The sequence below is a fragment of the Pteropus vampyrus genome, unplaced genomic scaffold (assembly GCF_000151845.1).
Source record: "Pteropus vampyrus isolate Shadow unplaced genomic scaffold, Pvam_2.0 Scaffold195, whole genome shotgun sequence".
Taxonomy (NCBI): domain Eukaryota; kingdom Metazoa; phylum Chordata; class Mammalia; order Chiroptera; family Pteropodidae; genus Pteropus; species Pteropus vampyrus.
In genome coordinates this window covers 3,098,388-3,118,313 of record NW_011888976.1, presented here as the reverse complement: position 1 = coordinate 3,118,313, position 19,926 = coordinate 3,098,388, and the positions used below count along the sequence as shown (strand labels likewise).

General features: G+C 48.9%; 1 protein-coding gene, 1 long non-coding RNA gene and 1 pseudogene across 11 annotated transcripts in view; 1 reads left to right on the top strand and 2 right to left on the bottom strand.

Annotated features, from left to right (window-relative positions):
- Positions 1-11,640, bottom strand: part of WNT5A (Wnt family member 5A) — a 22,256-nt gene extending 10,616 nt beyond the window's left edge. The window contains exons 1-3 of one of the 10 annotated variants that reach the window (XM_023537600.1): positions 11,509-11,640; positions 2,521-2,654; positions 1,060-1,310 (exon numbers count right to left, since the gene is read on the bottom strand). In XM_023537600.1, the coding sequence (XP_023393368.1) occupies positions 1,060-1,310; positions 2,521-2,654; positions 11,509-11,622 (499 nt within the window). In that variant the 5' untranslated portion in view covers positions 11,623-11,640. Of the gene's footprint in view, positions 1-1,059; positions 1,311-2,520; positions 2,655-3,061; positions 3,193-3,449; positions 3,624-4,641; positions 4,762-6,521; positions 6,642-6,804; positions 6,829-6,862; positions 6,983-8,696; positions 10,017-10,215; positions 10,246-11,508 lie in introns of those variants that run through there. The other 9 variants (XM_023537603.1, XM_011371820.2, XM_023537602.1 and 6 more) reach the window with 9 other exon arrangements.
- Positions 10,232-19,926, top strand: LOC111746603. The gene is made up of 2 exons (XR_002783195.1): positions 10,232-10,749; positions 19,356-19,926. It is a non-coding gene; the product is annotated as an uncharacterized LOC111746603 (long non-coding RNA).
- On the bottom strand, positions 18,453-18,598 carry LOC111746623 (annotated as a pseudogene).

The following is a 19,926-nucleotide window of genomic DNA, read 5'->3' as shown; positions in this document are numbered from 1 at the left end:
AACATCCACTGACAACTCTTTTTTGTTCTCAATGAATACACTTTTCAGGGTTTTTTAAAAAGCATTTTATCCATCCGTGACGGATATTAAGCCAACTTTTTTTCTTCAGTCAGTATAAACAGTTAATTGCTTTGATAAATTGCTTCTTATTTTAGGAGTCACTGCAGTCATATTAATTATAAGGGCTTGTTTGCATAAAAGTAAAGAGACCTAAAATTTCACACTAGAAAACACACACAGGACCACATCTGTCAGATAGTATCCTATGCTATTAAACCAAACCAGAGACAAACTGAGTTTTCAAATTCTTTGCCTTTAGCCCAGTTTTAATGCCATCTTCTCCCTGAATGGAATAACAAGTTCAACAACACATTTAAAATAAAGAATCGGTCTGTAGTGATACATTTAAAGTTTTTTTTTTTTTTTTTTTTAAGTTTCTAGGTTAAGGTCTGAAGCATGTGCTTTTATATCAATTGCCAAAATCGCAAATGTAAATTGGATCACTTCTAATTAAAATTCTTTCTGGGACTAAAAATAAAGCTCTTAACGTATATATCTTTATAACCTCAGGGAATATCTATATTAGGAAAATTAGAACCTTATTCACTTCCAACCTATCTAGCATTCTGAAAGAGGACAATTTTTAGTTTGCTTCTTGGGACATTTGAATTATGGCTTAAGTTGGGAACCTTCTTACAGTTAAAAAGAGTTCTGAAGTTTAGAAGAACATAAATGACTCAGCTTTCCTCATCTACTTTTGAGAAACAAAAATAAGTGTGCTGCTTCTATTTTAAACAAAATGTTTCTTAGAAAAATTAAGTGTTCAGAAAAACGAAGGAGACTTTGATGCTCCCCTCCTGGTTTGGTTAAAGAAGTCCAAAACAACGTATAATCAGTGTGGGAACAGGAATTAACACCGGTAGCAATAGTGACAAAAATTCCCAAGCAATCACCCTGCTAGAAGATTCCCTCCTTGTCAAGCTGGTCAGTAAATACTAAGGACTTTTTCTAGGAAAAAGTGTATATATATATTTAAAAATATGTTAAACAGTTTCCTACCTATCTGCATAACCCTGCCAAAAACGGAGGTGTTATCTACGGTGCTGCAGTTCCATCTCCGATGTCGGAATTGATACTGGCATTCTTTGATGCCTGTCTTCGCGCCTTCTCCAATGTACTGCATGTGGTCCTGGTACAAGTGGCATAATTTCTTCTGTCCTTGAGAAAGTCCCGCCAGTTGGCTGCAGAGAGGCTGTGCTCCTATGATATATACTTCTGACATCTGAACAGGGTTATTCATACCTAGCGACCTGAAAAGGGGGGGAGATGTGCATTCAAGATTTACGTGAACCCTCGAGGTAGGCCCCCTGAAAGCATGTCAGCAAGACATAGTTTCAAGCACACAGATGCTTTTTCTCTGCTCCTTGTCCTCATGACAAAGTATGAGAAGGGCTTCATAAAACTCCTCTGTTTAACTCCACTCAGAAAACGGAGGTATTGTGTAGTCCCCATTCCGCCATCTGGCTCCTCAGAGTTTTTATTCCCTTCCTTGCCCCCACTGCCATATACCTAAACCAATATTTCCGAAATCCACTCAGAAAAAGAGGGAAACAGCGGTTTTGGGGACAAGCCTCTGACCTTAAGAGAAAGTGACTCATTTTGTCCCACAAATTGGACTGATCTGCCTTAAAAATGTATGAATGCCGAAAGTAGACACAATTAGACACGGGTAGGAGATAGGAGTTCTCTTTGACTGATGGAAGAACAGTGGGACAAGTATATAGACTAAAGAAAATTCTCCATACTCTGAACATTTTAAAAGGGCTCCTTATGTGATTGTGAAAGACCTAAGACAGGGTATCCAGTGACCAGAAGTCATGTTTGACAATCAAAAAAACACTATTCATTTACAGGGAAAAACTATCCAGAACGCCGTCAAAAATAATCCTCTGGATATACTGCAGCCTATCTACAAGGCCCCTACTAGAAAGAAATCCTCGTTTAGGGACATTTGACTACTTCAAGTTCCCTTTTTTTCTTTTAAATCAAATTTTGAGCCCAAATATTTCTCCACTTGGAGTCGAGCTGTGTTCCTAGAATTCTGCCTACATCAGACCCTGAAGGTTAATAACCTCAAGTGACAGAAAGATAAAAAGCTGAAACTCACTTTTACTACCTAGAGGTGGCGGAAAGTAAATTTTATAGATAGGCTTACAATTATTAGAGAAGTGAATTTCGGTTCCCTTTTATTATATGATGTACTACAAGCATACATCTGAACAAGGGCCTCATAGAAAAAGGTGTAGATTTATAGGTTCTGATTCCCTATGGAGCTAAAGATAAGCTTTACGATATTAGCAAATTCAATGGAAATTCTGATTTAAAGATATATATAAATAAAATGTTATATGTGTGTTAGATAAATGCACCAAAACTCAAAATTCAGTTTTAAATATTCCAGCATCATACAAATGAATCTTTTTAAAAATAAAATAAAATATGTACATAGAATGAACTTACCACCAAGAATTGGCTTCTATTACAACCTGGGCGAAGGAGAAAAATATGGCCAAAGCCATTAGGAAGAACTTGGAAGACATTGCACTTCCAGCCGTCCCCAAAGCAACTCCTGGGCTTAATATTCCAATCGACTTCTGGAGAGGGAAGAAAGGAGCAGATGTTTATTGCCTCTCAGATAATTTTCAAGCATACAAGTTTAAACAACGGAAGCATCCGGGTCTCTGAAGTTTACTGTTGATTGACTGCGCTTCTCCTCCGTGAGTTTTTTGATGGCAAGATATAGGCAGTTTCTTTTTCCAAATTAATCCACCCACGCAACCTCACCAGGAAATCTGATTTCGCTGGGATCCTGTGCGCGGGGCACGCCAGCGATTACAAACATGTCTCAATGCTGTTGAGTAAAAACCCCGGTGCCAGGCGCTGCCTCCTTCCTGCTTGCTCGCGTCCCGCACCCCCTCGCTCCCCTCTAGTTTGCGTTGTGCTGGGTCCCTCCACCGGAATTCACTTGGGAACCCGCCGCCACCCTCGTCCTCTCCCCGACCTGGGCCGAGCAACAAGTGGAGCCGGAATTAATTCCATGGGCAAGAGGAGCGCGAAGGCGAGTGGAGCGCGCGCCGCGGGCGGCTGTGGAGGAGGCGGGGTGGCCGGCGCGGGGGTGGTGGGTGGGGGCAGGACGCGGGAGGGAAGGGCAAGGGGTGGAGGGGCGAGGCCCGGGGGAGCAGCGCGCGCGAAAGTGCCCAGCTGGGAAATGCAGCTCTGAATTAACATCGTATGTTTCATAATCAGTTTGCGGGCTGCTTTGGGAGAAGCCACTTCCAGAGGGGGAAGGGCAGCCTGGGGTTGCTTAGAACGCTCTTCAGCCAGATGGGAGTGGGGAGAAGGAGATGGGGGAACAGGAGTCAATGAGGAGAGAGATCTGCTCTTCCAACCAAGGAATCCGGAAAACAGTGCGTTCCCCTGCCTGCGGCCTCCTCCTCGGACTTAGTGTACCCAAAGAAGGGATGGCACCCCAGAGGAAAGAAAGGGGGTTGGGTCCCGCTGTACTCGGAGAGGATCCCTTCCCAGGTCTCCCACAATCCTCCTCCCATTTTTCATTATCCCTCCCGCCCCTCCCGTCCCCACTCCTGGCAGCTGCCACGGAGAAAGGGGAAAGGAAGCCAAGGGGGACTCCGGTTTCCTTTGGCCCTGGTCTGGAGTGGTCGGCCACTTCTCCATCGCAGCACTGTGAGCCTGGCCTTGTAACACTGCCACCCCACCCTCCAGCCCAATTCAGACTCGGTCGGGTCAGTCCCGAACGGTGAGGGTGCAGGGCAAGGCCAGAGCTGGTAAGAGTCAGCCCTGACGGGGCCAGAGATGCGCTGGCTCCCGCGCCGCGGCTGAGATCCCTGGATTCCAGGGCGTGGAGTCCCGGGCGGCAAAGATTCCCGTCGTCAAGAATTTCGGGGCAGGGGCAGCCTTGGAAACTTCGGCTGCCGATCCTCCCCACTGGTGACTTCTCCACCTGTAGGCGGCGGCGGAGCAAGGCGGTGGAGGGTGCGGGTGGGAGGAGCGGGTTTCCAAAATCCCCTTTTACATTTCTGATAAGTGTAACCCGGCCGCGCTGCGCCCTCCCGCAGCTACCGAGGGAGCTCCTTCCTTGGGAAAGGAAAGGTGAGCCTCCTCCAGACGGCTGAAGGGCCTGGCCTGGAGCCTGCGCCGTAAAAGGGACTGATGGGACCTAGGCAGCCGTGGAAACGCGAAGGGGCTCAAGAGCTTGCCACGGCTTTTCCCTGTCAGCCGTCCCTTTGGCCCGGACACCTCGGGACTCCTAGAGGAAACGCTTATGTGGTCCCCAGGGCCCGCTAACTAGGGCTCCACGCCCGTAGCTCGCTCGTCCCCAAAATGGCACAAAGCTGGGGGTGCATCCCAGAGAAGAGAAACCTGAGGTTTCCCCAGCCTAGGAGGGAGAAGTCGTGGTCTCCCTCCCCACCCCCGCCCGAAGTGTCAAGTTTCCTCCGGGGGAGGGGTGGGCTGCGAGGTCTGCCTTCGCGCGCGGCCCTTGCTGCAAAGCCGACTCTCCCCATAGGCGGCCAAGGCCGCGCGCGCACACACTCATGCACACTCACACGAGTGCACACTCACACGAGTGCACAGTTACACACGCTCCGGTGTGCTTCCGAGACCACGGGCGCGTATCGCTGCTGGCCGCGTGCTCTTTTCCAAGCTTCCTGACGGGCGGGGCACGCGGGGCGGGGCGCGGGCAGCCGAGAAATTGATAACAGATTCGGCGGATTACAGCAGATCTCTTTGTTAGAGGCAAAGCCACACAAACCGAACCCACACAAACCGAACCCACTCTCGGCCCGAAGGCCCAGGGAAAAGTACACCCTATCCCAGAGCTGGGGCCAATTGGGAATGGGCCACTAGGTCTCCGCGACTCGGGTCTCTCCAGGCTGGCGGTAGGCGGGAAGTGTCCCCAAAGGGATCCGCAGGAGAGCCCCGCGAGTCGCGTTTCCACTTAACCCCGCGCGCTTGCCGGGAAACACCTTGGCCCTCTTCCCGCTCTAAAACCTGCGCAACCAAGAAAAGGCCCCACAAGTTTGAAATAGTGAAGGAACCCACAGAGAATTCACTAATAAATACACCAACTCTGTGGGGTAAACATCTCTGCCTTGTTTACCGAGAGATCTGACCCGAAAGACTTTACGAAATGAGACTTCTCCGGAGACTGTCATACCAAAAAGGGTAAAACAAAAGTTCTAGGCAGAAGCTGGGTTTACCAAAGAACGGACTAAATGTTTTCGAACACTTTCAGGGCCTGAGGAAGCCGACTTTATAAGGATCCTCGGAATCTGTTCCCTATGTGCGATGAGGAGGAGGATGTATTTGAGGGGTTCAAACGCAGGGGAGGGTTAAGGTAAGGGTAGGGCGTTCGTGCGCCCTGGTTTCCAGCCCAGAGCAGCTCAAAGCAGTGACTGCTTATTCTGTCTCTCCTCCAAAGCCTTCGCATTGGATTGAAGGTGTTCCTAACTCCCCCTTTTTATCAACTGGGGTGCGGATCGTGAGTAATGAGGGGTGAGAGAAAGGAAACCGTCACGCTGGTTAGAGCATGTTTGCAGGCGGCAGAAAGCATCGGAACTCGCGCGCAGTCGCGCGCAGCACCCCAGTCCTTCGCCCGCCTCCCTTAAAGAGAAATTCCACAAAGGCAAGGATACGATCCTTGCTCCTCCGTCACCGGCGCTACCTCATTCGATTTGGGCACCTCCTTCCACCAGGCTCTTTGTGTCCAGCCTCCCTCCCCCCCCCGGACCCTCCCCCCGAAGTCTGGGAATGGAAATGATGAGGGATACCAACTAGGAGGAATAAGTAAGTTAGACCTGGGTTCGCGGTGGTGAAAAGGGTAGAAAACTCCAAGATTCGCAGCTCTCGGTAGGAAATAAACGTTCTTTTCCCCACCGTGATCCCTCAACAAAGCAAGGAGATATATGAAGAAAATTGTGGGAGAAAAACCCGGTTGCAGCCACAAAGTTGGGCCGTCCTGAGTCGGTGAACACCTAGAGAAGTGGGAGGGGATGATAAAGGATGAACTGCCGAGGCCGATAGGAAGTCCACTTTAGTGGAGCAGACTAGGAGCCAGCGCTCCACTAAGCATCTAGCCTGGGTGCAGCCGGGGCCGCGGCCGCCCCACGGCACCGGGAGGTGTCCAGTGCGCTAGGTGGGGGTGGGGAGAGAGAAGGTGGAGGGAGCTCCTAGAGCCCAAGTCAGTGCAAGGAACCTGAGCAACCTCTGATTGCTCCGACTCCGAATCTACAGTAGGTCCGGTTACAGGGAGTCTCTAAGGGAGGAAGACTAGCCAAGTCTAGTCTAGCTCTGTTCCCTGCCTCCTCTCATCCATCCCTGGGACAAGGCTCTCCAGACCGCAAGACACCTCCACCCGTCCCCCCACCCCCGTCTCTCTGTCTCTCTGTCTCTCTCTCTCGCTCGCTCTCTCTCTCTCACACACACACACACACCACTTCTACCTTCTCACACAGGATGTCTAACTCTCTCAACACAGGCTCTCAGCTTTGTCCAGAGGAATAGCAGTGTCCAGTGGAAGAAAGAAAGTTAAAGATAAGTTTAACCCCCACTCTTCAGAGACAGTTTCAACTCCAACTTTAAATAGATGAAGAAACTGAGGGCAAGAAAGAGAAAGTAACGTTTGTCCTCGATTACAGAGAAAATTGGTGAGAGCACCAAGGCCGGACCCAAGGCCTCTGATAGGGCGAAGCTCTTGTTCCTATGCACTGGAGAAGAGGTACCAACCCTTCCTCCCCTCGCTCGAACCCCATTTGCTGGGTCGAACCCACGGTCCCTTCCGTACTGCAGCTATGCGCAATGAAGCTCGCCTCTGGGGGTCTCGGAGCGGCCATCCCCGGAGAGTGGGACCTGGTGGTCTGGAGGGACGTGCGCAGCCAGAGGTTGGAACTAGAAGCGAACAACTAAGCTAGCTACCCGCTAGACCCAAGAAACCGACTCCGAAGCGTCCTACCTCAAGGCAGCCAATAGGGGGCAGCCGGCACCGCACGGCGGGGAAGAAAAGGCCTTGGGAATTAGCTGAGCACTGCGCGCACGCTGCTAACTAACCCCTTGTGCACCAGAACGCTCGGATAGAGGGAGGGAAAAGGCAAGAGAGACTCTCGAGTTGAGCCTCCGGAGTGGGGGTCCTCTGGAGAGGGGCTGTGCGAGACTAAGGCTAGGATGCCTAAGACCAGAGAACAACTGACTCGTTACCGCCCGACCGGCCCGTCCCCCGCACACACACAGGGTACAAATCCACACACACAATTTCCACTGCCTCTCCATCGCTTGCGCGCTCTCAGCATTGCCCTCTTCAAACTCCCCTAGCAGATGCTGTCTAGAAACAAAATATCCGCATCTGGCTGGAGCAACAGTGAACGTTGGTGGTAGGGCAGGGGCTGAGGAGGTGCGATCCCCACTGTTGGCTACAAGTGACTTCCAAAGAGCGAGTTGTCCATTTAAAGAAAGACGAGATGGGGCCCCGATGCCAGACGGTTTGGAAACGAAAACAAGGCCGCGGGGTCTCCAGGTTTGTTTGTTTGTTTTTTTTCTTTTTAACTCTTTTTTTTGGGGGGGGAGGGTTGCCTTTAGGAAACATTCTAATTCCAATTCCAGCCTTATTTTCTAGAAAACTAAAAATGGGCGAGATCAAGAAAAATGGAAGTAAGGATAGAAACTTGGAGGATAGAGGAAAGGTTTGGAAAATAGCAAGTTATATTGCAGGAAGAAATGTTAACTTTTCGTAAAAGTGAACTCTCGGTGACCCTCGGAGTGTGTGACTCGGCTTTAACATACAACTGACAATTAAAACAAACAAGAGTTCACAAACTGCCCCCCTCCCGCTCTCCCAACGCGGAGGCCCAAATGTTTCCAAAGGACAAGGCAGATTCTGCGCGCAGGGGGCCGGGTCGCGCTTTCTCAGCCGACAGGATTAGAGCCACCACCGCCAGCACTCCCCGCCCCCATCACCGCTGCTAAGTGCCGGAGCTCACCCAGTGGCGGCTAATAATGCTAATAACGCGACCCTGCTCCCCGCGCCGGGGTGCGCGCTGGCCCCCCGCCAGGCACTCTTAAAGGCGCAGGGCCTGCAGCGCTAGATTTCCCTGGCCAAGGCTAGCCTGCAACCTGGCCTCTGGCTGCCGAGGGCAGGAGGTGCGCTGCTCTGGGGCCCCTAGTCCGGCTCTCCGGTCTCCCAACCGAGGAATCCCCTTCCCCTTTCCAAGCCTTGGCCACACACCTTCTTGGTGCCCCGCGCAGTGGGCACTTGGTAAATATTTGTTGAATTGAATCATTATCCTGTTACTGAAATGTACATAGTAAATTACCCTCGAATTTCTCAGGGCAAAAGAAAAGTCGTCCCTGAACTGCACTCAGTTTTTCTGCCCTGGCTCTTTCTAACTTTTTCTCCAAAGTCGAAAGGGTCTGCAGAACTTTTGGTGGGACAAGAGGTCTCCCGGGAAACAGAGGCAGTGCTAAAGGGGTAGAGGGCGAAGGGGTAGGAGTCCCTGCTAGCTCCGCGGAAGTTCAGCCTCTCGAGGCGGCTGGAGAAAAGGAGGGATGGGGGAAGGATTCAGTTAACTTCTAAAAGAAAAAGAAGAAAAAAAGTGATGAGCGTCGGTGGAGCTCAGAACACCTACCTTCCTGGAGAGGGGGAGGGGGCCCAGGGAGGAAGTCGCCACCAGAGCAAGGGCAGCGGAGGAATCCAAGCAGAGCGACCGGGTTAAGCCTAGAGGGACAATCCGGCGCAGAGCTGCGGGCTCCTCCGGGGCGCGTCTGGTAGGCGCAGGGAATCGGAGCCAAAGCTGTTGCTGGAGCCCGAGTCTGAGAGTCGGAGTCGGAGCAGCGCTGGGATGCGCGGAGGAACCGAGGGGGCGCGGAAGCCCGCCGGCCCGCAGCAGGGACAGGGCCTGGCTGACGCGCAACAAGGGAGCCGCGGGTCCGGCGAGGGCGCGCAGGCGACTGTTCCGCGGCGAGGCGCTCCTTCTCCAACGTCCATCAGCGACGGCGGTAATTAGGGCTTTCCAACCCCAAATGTGGGCGTGATTGTGCAAAAGACTTTACAACAAATAAAAAAAAAAATTCTTCACAAGAGAGTGAAAAAAAATGCCCCACTACTCAACTCTGGCCTGGGGCGGGGAGGGGGGGTGATCTGTGCACCCAGGTGCCCCCAGTTCATTCACACCACGGATTTTGCAAACTCCCGGCGGCTCACGCCTCCTGATCTCCAGCTCCTCCTCTCCAAGTCTGTGGCCGAAACGTCTGCTTCCAGGCGCTGATCCTGCGGCCGCGAGTGAGTGTGTGGACGTCTGTGTACACACACACACACACACCCAAACACACACACATACACACACACCGCAGCTTGGGGGCCACGGAACAATCAGGCGCATAAGGCTTTTTCTCCTGGAGATGCCGCTGAAAACGCACAAGTCGCCATCCGAGCTGTAAGAGTCAGCGCCAACTTTTGTCCTTTCATTTTAGGGTTTGGCAAAAAGGGGGCGCAAAATAGGTAGAAGTTGTCCCGACGTTCTGCTGAGCGGCGGTTTCGGGGTCGATTGCCCCAGAGAAGACAAGGGGTCCCCCTCCCCACCCCCTTTTATCTTTCTTCGGATTAATCCCCCTCTTTTCCCCGCCTTTCCAGGGCGAAAGGCGACGAGAAGCGAGGGGACCGAGGGCGTGGGGCTGGGGAGGGGCAAGGGCGATGGGCTCCGCGGCGGCAGTTCAGCTTCGGAGGTCCATGGCCGGCGCGACTGCCCACCTCCTAGTTTGGCGCCCGGGCCTGAGGGGCGGGAGAGCGAGCAGGCGGGCGGCGGGCGGTCGAGGGCACCGCGGCTGCGGCGGGAGGAGCTCGCTCGGCAGCGGCCGCACCGAACCGGACTCTGGACCGCGGAGGCGGCGCCTTGGAGTTTTGCAGCAGCCTTCCACGCGATCCTGTGTCCCTCAGACAGACTGACCGACCGCAGCGACCGCGTCCCCCCCACCCACCCCCAGCCCTCCTGGCCAACTGCCTCACTTTATCCCTCCCTCTCTCCGGACTCCTCTTCCCCCTGGTGTTCTTAGAGAATTTTTTTTTTTTTTTTTTTTTTAAGTTGCAGAACCAAAGGCTGCTGAAGAGAGAGAGGGAAGGGGAGGAAAAAAGAAAGAAAAAAACTCAACTTTGCCTATGCGCATGCGTAGTGAGGCCGGCCTATGACAAACTCCGCAGGATTTTAAAGCCGTACCACAGGCTGGGGTGCAGAGGGGCGGGATACACTCCCTGCTGGAGCCCCCTTCTCTCAACTCCCCATCCCCCAGGCATCTGCTGAAAGAGAGAGGTCCACTCTGCAGCCGCTGCCTGCCCTCCGTCCGCCTCTCTGCGCTCCCTGCAAAGTCGCCGACCCGCAGGAGGCTGAACCCCAACTTCCTGGGCCGGACCCCTTGGTTCGCCTGTCCCAAGGCCACTTCCACTGGGGCTGCACGGGGGCTGCTGCCCTGGCACGGAATCTCTTGTAGGATCTCCTCCCCAATCTTACCCCCGGGGGAGGGTCCCTAATTCCCAGAGCTGAAGATAACGCAGGCTCACACATCCTGCAGAGCCCCCAGTGTAGTAGATTTAGGTATCGGGATGCACGGTTGAGCATCTGACGGCGACACAGCGCATCCAGATGCGACGCAAGGTCTTGCCGGGTGGATCTTGTCGGGTACCCAAAGGTGAGAAGCCTGCGAAGTTCGGCAAAACCGGGTTACTGGCACTGGAAATTCTAGACACTTCCAGACACCTGTAGTTGTTGGGACCCAGGCGGGACGCGGTTGGTGGATGTGTGTGCCTCCCACCTTCAGCCACCCAAGCAGTGCCTCAAACTGGAGCTCAATTCTTGTTCTCAATCCTCCCCATTCTCCAAACATTCCAGGTAGATGACACGCGCGCGCGCACACACTCTGCTACCACCATTCATCTAGCATGCACTTGACCTTAGGGGCAAAATCCATAGCCTGGGTACTTGAGGGTGGTGGCTGTTTTGTTTTGTTACTTCGGTACCCCAATCCCACCCCTGGCTGACCACCCCAGCGTGCGCAGGGAAAGGTTCTGGCGACGATGCCCGAACACTTCGCACTCCTTTCCTGGTCCTTACTTGTCTCAGCTGACTGGACCATTCCCCAGGTCTGGCCTCCTTTGCTGGGTGCACCAAAATGGCAAGTGTGGGCTTCCCACGAACTGCAAGAGACACCCTTGCTCCCGCGGGGCTCGCTTTCTTTCTCTAGGGGCACACACGGCCATGAGGAGGAGGAGCCCGAGGTTATCAAAGATCCCCTTGAGACCTTCTCTTTCACCTCCTGAGTCCACTTTCCCCTCACCCTCTCTAGGCCTTGGCCACTTAACAACTCGTGGGCATTTCCTAGTTTTCCCATCTAGCGTGAGATCTGCCCATGGGAGGCAAAAGTCTACACAAGACGGGGAATCCCCCTTACCGCAGTTTCCTCTCCCCACTCCGTTTTGCCCAGTGGCTTCAGTCTGGAATTCTCCTGACTACGGAAGCTCACGAATCTCCAGGCAGGCACCCCAGTGATGCCTTTCGTGTCCATTCCTCCTCGGACATAGTTCTCGAGAGGAGGGAGGCACTGAGAGGTGGCAGGAAATGAGTTGGCTAAGAATGCAGGTCCCAAAGTGTGCTGAAGCCACTGGGCACCTGAGTGCCCAGAGGCAGTAGGCTTAGATGATTCCATTCCCAGGAAGGAAAAGGCTGTTACCTTAAGAATTTGCCCCACCCATATAACCAGTCGAGGAACATTGATTACCCAAACCACAACCCCTCTCCCCTTTTTAATTGCCCTGTTCCGAATTATGTGGATTATCTCCTGTTTCTCTCCAATTGCCTTTGCTTGTTTGTGTAGACCCAGCCCCAACAGTTTTATTTCCTGCTTTGCTGTCTTTCCTGTAGTGGAAGATGGTGTTAGGTAGTGGTTAAGAGTGAGAACTCTGACATTTGGAGTTCCAATCCCCTCTCTGCCACTTTGTAGCTGTGAAACCTTGGACAAGTCATTTAGCCTCTCTGTGGGAGAATGAACAGTAATGATCATGGAACACTTAGGATGAGCCAGGCACTTATTGGGCACTCAATACTGCTCTTCTACAAAAAGCAGCTCTGAAAACAGGTTTTTAAATTCCTTTGGTGACAAAACTAGACTTCACATGACAAGACCATTTATAGTCTTAATTTATCCCAGTTGAAGTGAATGTTCATACTTTTCACAGAAGAAATGTAAACAATGTTGGGTTACTGGTTACTTCCCCAGAGCTCACTGAGGCTGTTTGCAAACTAAATAATATGCCCTATTTTATATTTCAAAAAAAAATTTCAAAATTTCCGACACACCTATCTGGCCCCAAGGACTTCAGATGAAGGATTGTGAATTTTATCTGATATTCGTAATGGGTGTGCTGAGATTATACCCCATGAGGATGCAATAAGCCCTGTGACAGTGTTTCCATAGCTGTAACCCCAGTGCTCAGAACAGTGCCTGGTACTTAGTAAGTGCTCAATAGTATTCATCAAATGACCAAATGAATGCATGCATGAATGAAAAGATTATTTCCGGAGAAAAATGTCCAGGGGAACCAACTGGAAATCCACTTTGAGCCTTCAGTCAGGGAATGCTGTTCTGGAAAGCCGGGCTTAGTTGCAAGAGCCAGTCCCACTATGGGTGTTGGTCGGTTTGGCTGGGCGATAAATAGGCAGTGCAAAGGAGGTAAATCGATGCCTCTCCATCTCCATCTTCAAAGGTCTTTGTTCCACAGACCTCTGGTCTGTGGAACTAACTACTCCTTTCCTCTCACAAACTGTGTGTGCATTTGGGTATGTGTACTCAAATTAAGTCATCTGCAGACACACTGGCAAGGCATCACCGTGTTCCACTCATTAAAAATGCTTTTGAGTCTGTGGAAAAAATAAATCAATATTTTTGGCTGCTCTCCCAACAGAGTTATTTCACAAAACAGAGTGCAAGATAAGGAATTTATGGACATCTCATCCCTGTGCCGCCTTTCCCAGTGGGAGAAAACAGGGCCTGGGTTGACATTCTGGGAAAATCTACCCTCTTTTTATGCCAGGCAAATAATATTTTATGGCCCTGGGTTTATGGTGGTGTTTTAATGATCCACTGTAGAAAGCGGTTTTCTCTCCAGTCACTAGAATTTGTCAAGAAGGGCTGGAGGCCATAAAAGAGGGACGGGCCCCAGGGACAAACAGGCTCCATCTTCTGAAATAAACTAATAAAGGGCCCCCAAATGTTTACTCCTTCACCTCAGAGTCAAGACCAGCTAGGCTGCCTGTGCTGGGGGGTGGGGGTGGTGGCCAGATGGAGCACTAAACAGGACAAAGAGGCCGGAAGGGGGTCGGGGCTTCCTCACCACCACATGGTCACAGTCAAAGTAATACCATCATATTGTGTGGCCACTGGCCACTGGCCTGGCTGGCACAGAGGTTCCCTTGAGTTTAGAGGACTTTTTGGATATGGAGTTTACTCGAGTAGGCTCCTTGAAAATCTCAAGCTTTCCTCGTACTGGGCCTAATCACAGTGATATCCTAACTTAGAGCCTTCTTTATTTTTAAAGTCTATTGCTGGTGGTGGGGGGGGAGTGGAGGTAGGGCTGAATGGATGCTTTGACTTTTAAGGGATATCAGGAGCAAACAGACCTGAGTCTGAATCCCAGATTAGCCTCTTACTGACTGAGTGACCCTGCAGGGATCACTTCTCCTTCTGAGACTTAATTTCTTCACCTATAAAGTGGAGTACATTAGGGATGTTCTAACAATCGAGGTAATGTATGCGAGGCCTCGGTCCAGCCTCTGTCTGTGGCAGGAGCTGCTGTGATTATTTCACCAAGAGGAATGTCTGTCTGTGGATCCTGGGTAAAATCCTGAGACAAATGAGTTGCCTGAGGAAAGTGGGGACGGGGGTCTCAGAAAAGGAGAGATGACACGCGCGCGCGCACACACTCTGCTACCACCATTCATCTAGCATGCACTTGACCTTAGGGGCAAAATCCATAGCCTGGGTACTTGAGGGTGGTGGCTGTTTTTTTTTGTTACTTCGGTCCCCCAATCCCACCCCTGGCTGACCACCCCAGCGTGCGCAGGGAAAGGTTCTGGCGACGATGCCCGAACACTTCGCACTCCTTTCCTGGTCCTTACTTGTCTCAGCTGACTGGACCATTCCCCAGGTCTGGCCTCCTTTGCTGGGTGCACCAAAATGGCAAGTGTGGGCTTCCCACGAACTGCAAGAGATACCCTTGCTCCCGCGGGGCTCGCTTTCTTTCTCTAGGGGCACACACGGCCATGAGGAGGAGGAGCCCGAGGTTATCAAAGATCCCCTTGAGACCTTCTCTTTCACCTCCTGAGTCCACTTTCCCCTCACCCTCTCTAGGCCTTGGCCACTTAACAACTCGTGGGCATTTCCTAGTTTTCCCATCTAGCGTGAGATCTGCCCATGGGAGGCAAAAGTCTACACAAGACGGGGAATCCCCCTTACCGCAGTTTCCTCTCCCCACTCCGTTTTGCCCAGTGGCTTCAGTCTGGAATTCTCCTGACTACGGAAGCTCACGAATCTCCAGGCAGGCACCCCAGTGATGCCTTTCGTGTCCATTCCTCCTCGGACATAGTTCTCGAGAGGAGGGAGGCACTGAGAGGTGGCAGGAAATGAGTTGGCTAAGAATGCAGGTCCCAAAGTGTGCTGAAGCCACTGGGCACCTGAGTGCCCAGAGGCAGTAGGCTTAGATGATTCCATTCCCAGGAAGGAAAAGGCTGTTACCTTAAGAATTTGCCCCACCCATATAACCAGTCGAGGAACATTGATTACCCAAACCACAACCCCTCTCCCCTTTTTAATTGCCCTGTTCCGAATTATGTGGATTATCTCCTGTTTCTCTCCAATTGCCTTTGCTTGTTTGTGTAGACCCAGCCCCAACAGTTTTATTTCCTGCTTTGCTGTCTTTCCTGTAGTGGAAGATGGTGTTAGGTAGTGGTTAAGAGTGAGAACTCTGACATTTGGAGTTCCAATCCCCTCTCTGCCACTTTGTAGCTGTGAAACCTTGGACAAGTCATTTAGCCTCTCTGTGGGAGAATGAACAGTAATGATCATGGAACACTTAGGATGAGCCAGGCACTTATTGGGCACTCAATACTGCTCTTCTACAAAAAGCAGCTCTGAAAACAGGTTTTTAAATTCCTTTGGTGACAAAACTAGACTTCACATGACAAGACCATTTATAGTCTTAATTTATCCCAGTTGAAGTGAATGTTCATACTTTTCACAGAAGAAATGTAAACAATGTTGGGTTACTGGTTACTTCCCCAGAGCTCACTGAGGCTGTTTGCAAACTAAATAATATGCCCTATTTTATATTTCAAAAAAAAATTTCAAAATTTCCGACACACCTATCTGGCCCCAAGGACTTCAGATGAAGGATTGTGAATTTTATCTGATATTCGTAATGGGTGTGCTGAGATTATACCCCATGAGGATGCAATAAGCCCTGTGACAGTGTTTCCATAGCTGTAACCCCAGTGCTCAGAACAGTGCCTGGTACTTAGTAAGTGCTCAATAGTATTCATCAAATGACCAAATGAATGCATGCATGAATGAAAAGATTATTTCCGGAGAAAAATGTCCAGGGGAACCAACTGGAAATCCACTTTGAGCCTTCAGTCAGGGAATGCTGTTCTGGAAAGCCGGGCTTAGTTGCAAGAGCCAGTCCCACTATGGGTGTTGGTCGGTTTGGCTGGGCGATAAATAGGCAGTGCAAAGGAGGTAAATCGATGCCTCTCCATCTCCATCTTCAAAGGTCTTTGTTCCACAGACCTCTGGTCTGTGGAACTAACTACTCCTTTCCTCTCACAAACTGTGTGTGCATTTGGGTATGTGTACTCAAATTAAGTCATCTGCAGACACACTGGCAAGGCATCACCGTGTTCCACTCATTAAAAATGCTTTTGAGTCTGTGGAAAAAATAAATCAATATTTTTGGCTGCTCTCCCAACAGAGTTATTTCACAAAACAGAGTGCAAGATAAGGAATTTATGGACATCTCATCCCTGTGCCGCCTTTCCCAGTGGGAGAAAACAGGGCCTGGGTTGACATTCTGGGAAAATCTACCCTCTTTTTATGCCAGGCAAATAATATTTTATGGCCCTGGGTTTATGGTGGTGTTTTAATGATCCACTGTAGAAAGCGGTTTTCTCTCCAGTCACTAGAATTTGTCAAGAAGGGCTGGAGGCCATAAAAGAGGGACGGGCCCCAGGGACAAACAGGCTCCATCTTCTGAAATAAACTAATAAAGGGCCCCCAAATGTTTACTCCTTCACCTCAGAGTCAAGACCAGCTAGGCTGCCTGTGCTGGGGGGTGGGGGTGGTGGCCAGATGGAGCACTAAACAGGACAAAGAGGCCGGAAGGGGGTCGGGGCTTCCTCACCACCACATGGTCACAGTCAAAGTAATACCATCATATTGTGTGGCCACTGGCCACTGGCCTGGCTGGCACAGAGGTTCCCTTGAGTTTAGAGGACTTTTTGGATATGGAGTTTACTCGAGTAGGCTCCTTGAAAATCTCAAGCTTTCCTCGTACTGGGCCTAATCACAGTGATATCCTAACTTAGAGCCTTCTTTATTTTTAAAGTCTATTGCTGGTGGTGGGGGGGGAGTGGAGGTAGGGCTGAATGGATGCTTTGACTTTTAAGGGATATCAGGAGCAAACAGACCTGAGTCTGAATCCCAGATTAGCCTCTTACTGACTGAGTGACCCTGCAGGGATCACTTCTCCTTCTGAGACTTAATTTCTTCACCTATAAAGTGGAGTACATTAGGGATGTTCTAACAATCGAGGTAATGTATGCGAGGCCTCGGTCCAGCCTCTGTCTGTGGCAGGAGCTGCTGTGATTATTTCACCAAGAGGAATGTCTGTCTGTGGATCCTGGGTAAAATCCTGAAACAAATGAGTTGCCTGAGGAAAGTGGGGACGGGGGTCTCAGAAAAGGAGAGAAATGTAAGAGGCAATTATAAGATTATCTGGTATGGCTGCATGACCATATTCAATAAGGATAAGATGAATAAATGCTGAGATAATGAGTATTACATAATAATAATAATTACTGGTAACATTTATTGAGTTCTTACTATGTGCCAGATGCCAGCCACTGGGTGAACTCTTTATATTCATTGCTTTATTTCATCCTTACTATTTCATGTGGTAAATCCTTTTATTACCCACACAATGTGGAGAAAAGGGAAGGCTAAAAAAGATCACAATTTCTATAAACCTAAGGTGTTTTCTTGTTCAAACCCAAGAGTTTGAACCCAGGTTATCTGACGCTAAGTAACTGAAGCTTAAACACCATACTTTATCTACATATAAATAAAGACAAAACTATTTCTGAAAAGGTTTCTCTGGTTCCCCAAATGTGCCCACTTTTCCTCTTGGCCTCTCCTACACAAGGCTCACCTTAAGTGGATAGAGTCCAGAAAGCTTCTGATCCACTCTACTAAGCACCAAACATGAATATCACTAGAATCGGCCACACCAGGAAAGCCTGATTTAAGTCCAGTTCAGTGGAGCACTCAAAAACTTGTCCTTCCTTTATTAATTGGCTTACTATGAAGCCATGATTTCCCTACCCTCATTCCACCACCACCATCAGGAACCACAGCATCTAAACTCAGCCATCTGCCTTGAATTCTGACCTTGTAGGGCAGTTGGCTTCCTTTGAATTTCTTGCTCTCTGAAAAGGGCTTGGTCTTGTGCCCTCTCTGAAAAGGGCTTGGTCTTGTGCCCTCTCTGAAAAGGGCTTGTGTCATCCCTGATGAAGACATGAGGGTTCTCTCTCCCTAGTGCAGTGTAGATCATATCATTCTCCTGCTTAAAGTCCTTCAGGTACTTCCCAGTTTTCCAGAAAAAGCCTAAACAAATTAACCTGCAGGCTTATCAGAGTGCATCCTTTGCATTTGCTGTTCCCTCTGCCTGAAAAGCTATTCCTCTGATCTGGGCACCCTCCCTCAGGTCAGCACCTCAATGTACATATTAACTTAATGCAGCCTCATCTCTCTCTGCCAATGATTCTCTGTATGATTTTCTTCTTTTATCCTCATCTAAATTTATCTTATTTGCATGCATGTTTATTTATTTGTTTGTTTTCTGTTTCTCCTTACTAGAACATAAGCTCCAAGGGGGCAGGGATCTCATCTTTCTTGTTCAATGACGAGCACAGTATAAATGAATGAATGAATGAATGAATTTTCATGGCCATAGCCACATAATGGTTAAACAAGGGTTTGAACTTTAGTAGTCTGACTCTAAATAACAGAGGCTTAACCACCATATTTTATCTACCTATAAATAAAAACAAAGCTTTTTTTTTTTAAAATGCCTACAGCACCTGGTATTCCTAAGTGGTCTCCCATCCAAGTACTAACCAGGCTCGACCCTGCTTAGCTTCCGAGATCAGACTAGTTCTGAGATCAGACGAGTTCAGACGAAATTGGGCACGTTCAGGGTGGCATGGCCATAGACCAAAGCTATTTTTTAAAAGATGTTTCCCTGGTTCCCAAAATGTGTCCACACTTTTCCCATGGTCTCTCCCACATAAGACTTACCTTAAGTGGGTAGAGTCTGATAAGAGAAATAGTTTTCTTCTGAAGAAACACAGTATTTCATTACTCTTTTGTCAAATTGTTTCTGCTAAAAAGTTGTTTCCTCTTAACTTGTCTTTTGTTATAAAAGACAGCTGGCATGGTCAGTCTTGTCCATTCTATATTTTATGTGGGCCACTGGGCATCTAGGTTTAGAACTTGGTTTAGAACATAGATGAACCATTTCTGAGGAAAACGAGTCCCTTTACTAATATGAAAGAAGCTTTCTTATGTGAAAGATAAGAGAAAACATTGCAATTTTTATTTTGTCTCATTTTACTTTTTCAATATTATGTGCCTAAATCTGTGTATTAGAATTTTCAATATTATGTGCTTAAATCTGTATATTAGAATTTGGAAATCTGAATTAGGTAACTCAATAATGACTTTTGTTCCCAAACAACTCATTACACAGCCGTACTCCTTTGGATATATAATAGCAGGTTTTTCAACTCTTCAGTTAAGTTTCTTTCTCTGGAAGGAGAATCTAGAAAACTTAATATTATTTAAAATTTTTGGTTTTAGATAAGTTGTGAAACTGGCTGGCTTAAGAATAAGATCTCATTAGAGAGCAGCCGGATAACGCTCAGATCTGGTTCTAATTAGATTCTAACAATGATCAAATCTATCCCTTCCAGACAAGAAGCAATGAACAGTCCTCCTTTTATGACCACCTGGAAAGCCTACCTGGAGGACACATTTGAACGAATGTTAAAACAGGTTTTGTTCTAAGAGGAAAAGTACATCCTGGTATCTCACAAACTATTTAAGAACATGAAGATCGCTCCTTGTCAATTTTAGCTTTGTGACATTGAATTTTTAATATCAAACCAACAGGGAAAATTTTTAAGTAAGAGATATACATAACAACGAAATATTGAAATGAAAACGGAGTTAAGCTTAAATAGGTATTTGGTCAGGTATTTGGTCTTTTGGACACCAAATTATGCACAAAACATCTAAAAAGTCGATGGCATTTTTTAACTTTTCAAGAATGTTCTGACATCATAGCAATTTCGCATCTTATTAAATTAACTGGAGTGACTCTAATATGATATTTTACTTCTATGCAAATATTCTCAACCCTTTTAAAAGGGACCGCATATAATTCTAAATAGTAAAATTAAATCCCAAGCCTTTTTAATTTTGTATACTTTGTTGCTGTAATCATCAATGCTCAATAAAGTGACACTGTTATAACTTCCCAAA